Genomic DNA, 4,866 nt, shown 5'->3' with positions numbered 1-4,866 from the left:
TGGGGGGGGGGGGGGAAGAATGGTCGCGCTGGATTGGAGATGCCGCTGCGATTTGTTGAAACCATTCGTTTTAAACGAAGGGTTCGCGTGACATGCAATGCACAATCTTAAGTGGATTGGTTCACACCAACATACACACAAACACGCACACACACGAGATATGTTCGGAGTTCAAAATCGCACACATCCACAGAGGCAAACAACAACAGCAACAACAAAAACAAGCCCAGCATATTTTTCACATGGGCAAGGAAGAAGCACTCGGACAACCTGGTTGGGCTTACAGGTCAATCAGGTCCTGCTGCCTGCTTGATTCGGGGCCAAACGTGTGCCCATGTCATGCCCGACCCAATCAAGCTCCGCAAAGAATCAGACCAGCAGAAAGAAAGGCGCAAAATGCGTTAAAATGTGATGGCTTTGACAAACAAACTCAGGCCACCGTCACAGACTTGGCCAAGTTTCGGGGCTTGTCCACATTGCGGCCAAGGTGGGTGGCGATGTGATATGACAGAAGCTGGAGGGGGATGACTGAGAGCACCGACTACTCAAAACAGGCAGGCACCATTACAGGAGCAGAGCCACGAGTGAGAGCCGCTGCGGGGCATCATGGGCGGGCGCAAAGCGTGGCGCATACCTGGAGGCAGTCCACAATTTTGGGAACCTTGATGCAATTGAGCACAACGCCCGAATCCAACTTTGGCTCGTACCCCTCGGGACAGATGATCAAGGGGCGACCGTGCCGGGCCGTGATCTGGGCTAGCGCATTCTCTGATTGGCTCAGCGTCTTGTCTTTCATGATGAGCTGCGAGAAAACCATTGTATGGGCATTGAGATGCAGATGGACCAGGCCAGGGTCACAGACACGAGTGCTGATGCAGACTCAGAGACAAATCCAGGCAACGCACGTACCATGATAATCTTCTTCTTCTCTTCAATCAGAGCCAAAGGACCATGCTTGAGCTCGCCGGCCAAGATGGCCTCGGCATGAATGTATGTCAGCTCCTTGATTTTCAAGGCACCCTCCAAGCAGTTGGCAAAGCTGTAGCCACGACCCATGACCAAGATGCTCTTCTCCGCGGCAATGTCTTCAGCGTGCTTCTTGATGACATCGTTATTCTCCAGAACTGCCTGAATAAGGTCAGGAAGATCCTCAAGGCACTGGATGATCTCTTGGCGACGGGCTTGCATCCGAATGCTGTCCTCCGACATCATCAAGCCGAACATGACGAGAGTGATGATTTGCGAAGTGTATGCCTTGGTTGATGCCACGCTAATCTAAACACGTGGGTACCAAATCGATTCAGGCGCGGGCAATTGGGAGGACATGAGCCAGGAGCGAGGTGCACGCTTCCAAACGCCGTCCAAGCGTGCATTCATGGCGGCACGGAGCGAGTACGAACCTCAGGACCAGCGTTGATATGAACACCGCAATCCGACTCCCGGGACAGTGTTGAGCCAACCTGGAGGGAGTTCGGGAAGTGAGGTCACGCAGCGAGCGGTGGGTGGGGGTAATATGCAAGGCCGGGACAGGTCAAGCTACCGTGTTGGTAATGCCCACAATAAGGGCCCCCTTGCGCTGGCAGTACCGAAGCGCGTCCAAGGTATCAGCTGTCTCGCCGGACTGGCTGATGAAGAAGCAGACATCATCACTGTTCCATGCAACACAGGGTCGACCAAATGAGACAAAGCCAGCAAGAACCTTGATGAGAACTCTTCACTTGGCACACAAGCACAAAGGGTTACGAAAACGAACCGGAAAATGGGACAACCGCGATCCAAAAAGTCGCTGGCAATGTCCACAATCACGGGTAGCTCCGTCATCTAGCAGGATTTGAGCGCCAGGCACAGCGTCGGTGCATTGAGTTCTCCTTTGGCAGAGAGACAGCCAAGCGCAGCAGGCGTTTGACGCACCTCTTCCATAAATTGACGCGTGGCCATGGCCGAGTTGTAGCTCGTGCCACAAGCAATGAATAGCAGGCGGCGACAACGGCGAATGTCACTACATTGCAGCAGGCAGAAGGTGGGGGTTGTTGTACAAGCGGAATGAGCGTGAGTCGGGGTGTGTTGTGCAATAAGTGGTCAGTGCCAAGGCCCAAATTGCATGGCGCTGACCCAATGTGCTCCACCAGGCCACCAAGTTTGACCAGCTTCTCCGAGGCACGCACGCGACCACGCATGGTGTTGACAACCGACTCGGGCTGCTCGAAAATTTCCTTGAGCATGAAGTGAGCAAAGTTGCCCTTTTGAATCTCGTTGACCTGCATGTCCAAGGTCTATGGGTGTTTGCGAGTCAGGGTGCAGGGAATATGCGTGCCAGGTGAGCAAGGCGTTGCCATTGGCAAGTAACGGCGGCAGCTGCGCTTGCAGCAGAGCAGAGGTATTTTGCGAGAAAAAAAAAAACAAAACCAAAAAAAAAAAAAAAAAAAAAAATAGAATAAAAAAACAAAAACAAAACAAAACACAACACCTCAGCTACTGACGTGGACAGTGCGGTGTTCCACAAAGGCCTTGTCCGATTGCGACTGCTTCACGTGATGCAGAGAGAGGTTGCCACCCTATTATCAAGAGAGAGGCAAGCGAAGAGGACAAAAAGGCAGTGTGTTGGCCAGCATTCATAAGATTAAATCGTGTCGGGACACAATCGAGCCAGCCCAGCCTCGTTCTCTGTCTTGCTCGGCAATGCCGAATGTTCAAGGGCTTGATTGAAGAGTATGGTATGGAGGGAACGCGCAAGGAGGGGCGGGACGTACGCGAATGTGCACGACGTCATCGTCCTCAAGGTAGATGACGCGGTTCGTGTACTCGATGAGGGCACTGGCGTCCGAGGCCAAAAAGTATTCGACCGGGTCATGGGTGTCAATGTGCTCCCAGCTTTGGTAGCGGCGAAGGCCACCCTGACGGTTTTCGGGCTGGATGTGGAGTGTGAGGGTGCATACACCAAAAGGGTGCAAAAGGAAGGGCGCGGTTCGGGGGGCAAGGGTGAGAGCGTGCGAACCTTGCCCGTCTTCTTGGTGCGATCGGAAATGCTGATGGGGATGATGTCTGCACTCTTGGACTCGGTGAGGATGCCGATCAGCAAGGGGGATCCACGGCGGGCCGCGACCACCTCATTGGGGTAATGCACGCTCTTGAAAATGACGGCAAAGGCGCCCTCCAGACGAAGGATGGTCTCTTCGACAAGAGTGCGGAAATCGCAGGGGGTCTGCTTCTGCTGGTGCTCGTCAAAGATGTACTTGGCCAGCTTGACAATGACCTCCGTGTCCGTCTCAGACACAAATTCATGGCCCTGGCAGCAACAACAGTGATGGATGGAGACGCCGATTGTTGAGCACGCGAGACGGATGCGACGGCATGGCGACTCGAGTACATTTGGCAGGCGCGAGTCAAACCTTCTCCTGCAAGAATGTCTTGATGGATTTGTAGTTGGTGATGATGCCGTTGTGGATGATGACAAACTCGTTGGTGGGATCCGAGGCGTGCGGATGGCAGTTGACCTGCAGCACGGGGTGGACGCATCATGGGCCTGAGAGCACATCGTGGTTCGAGCGCGGAGCAGTGACTCACTACCACCAACCTCGCTGGGGGGGCCATGGGTGGCCCAGCGGGTGTGGGCAATGCCAGAGTGCTGGTCCAAAACCTGGTCGTAGTTGAGCTCCTGGCAAAGCAATGCGTGTGAAGGGGCAGGCGAGGATGAGTTGGGGCAGAAGCGAATCTGAACGGCATGATTTTGAGCAACGCAAGACGATGTGCCCAATGCGTGAGAGGGAGTGAGGGTAGGGGTGAGAGTGCGCGTACCTGGTTCAGGGCAGCTTCTTCGAGACCAGCCACTTTGCCACTCTTCTTGATGAGCTGGAAGGTGCGGGAGCCAGTGGCACCAAATTTGTCGTCGGTGTCGATGGCCATGCCAGCTGAATCGTAGCCGCGGTACTCGAGGCGCTTGAGACCAGCAATGAGCATGTCGATAATCTCCTTGCGCGTACGCGGCTTGAGGTGGTTGATGTAGCCAAAGATACCACACATGGTGCTGGTTGGCTAAAGGCGGTAAGAATGGGAGAGGGACTTTGAGCGGAGACCAAGCCTCGGGCAGGGCAAGGGCAGAGCGGATCAAGCGGACATACTGGCTTCCAATCAAAGGGAGAAGAAGGGATGGGATCTTGAACAAGCAAATGCAGCGATGGGGGGAGATTGCAATGTTCTATCGTGATCAAAGGCTAGCCCGGCAGGCGCAGGCATGCGAGCATGAGGAAACAGGCGAGGCCGCGGGCACAGACAGGGTGGCGCCACGTCAACGATTGAATTGCAATGAGGGGGGGGTTTTATTTTCTCTTTTTCTTTGTGTTGTTGGAGGCTGGACGGGGGGGGAGGAGGCAACACAATTCACCCAAGACGGGCCCAGGCATAAGATGCTGAACACACCTAGCGGCACCGTGGTACGAATCGAACCGAAATCCAGTCGGGTCGCAAAGGTCGGGCCAGCTCGAGCAGCAGTCGAGAGGGAGGGTCGAGTGAACTGTGAGAGAGAGAGTTTGTGAGAGAGAGTTTTGTGAGAGAGAGAGAGAGAGAGAGTTTGAGAGAGAGAGTGAAGAGAGTTTGAGAGGAGAGAGAGAGCAACATACAACAAACAAAGAGAGCCAAACCCACTGAACGCACACACACACACTCTCTGTCTCTCTCTCTCTCTACTGCATGACAATGTCATTGCATTACCACTGAGAGGGAGCAGGAGCGGCTTGTATCAAAGCTACAGTGGATGCGTGTGTGGAACAATGGAATGAAAAGGCTGTTCATTGTTTGTAAGACCACTTCCAAAGGCGATGGAACAAGAACTTGTCTAGACGAATTCAGAGACACAGACACAGACACAGA

The 4,866-nt window shown here is 54.0% G+C and overlaps 1 protein-coding gene across 1 annotated transcript; it reads right to left on the bottom strand.

Annotated features, from left to right (window-relative positions):
* Nucleotides 1-98: 98 nt before the first annotated feature.
* MONBRDRAFT_20634 (uncharacterized protein) lies at nt 99-4,467 on the bottom strand. The gene is made up of 16 exons (XM_001744800.1): nt 4,417-4,467; nt 4,119-4,211; nt 3,796-4,032; nt 3,575-3,655; nt 3,390-3,494; nt 2,939-3,286; nt 2,751-2,864; nt 2,487-2,555; nt 2,113-2,273; nt 1,912-1,999; nt 1,754-1,821; nt 1,541-1,649; nt 1,401-1,460; nt 910-1,275; nt 635-802; nt 99-541 (listed from the first exon to the last, which is right to left on the bottom strand). Exons 3-16 carry the CDS (start codon nt 4,018-4,020, stop codon nt 431-433), a joined length of 2,073 nt encoding a protein of 690 aa, XP_001744852.1. The 5' UTR covers nt 4,021-4,032; nt 4,119-4,211; nt 4,417-4,467; the 3' UTR covers nt 99-430.
* Between the last annotated feature and the right edge of the window lie 399 nt (nt 4,468-4,866).

Source organism: Monosiga brevicollis, genomic scaffold (genome assembly GCF_000002865.3).
Source record: "Monosiga brevicollis MX1 MONBRscaffold_7 genomic scaffold, whole genome shotgun sequence".
In the NCBI taxonomy this organism is placed as follows: Eukaryota; class Choanoflagellata; order Craspedida; family Salpingoecidae; genus Monosiga; species Monosiga brevicollis.
This window is presented reverse-complemented; position numbering and strand designations above follow the sequence as displayed.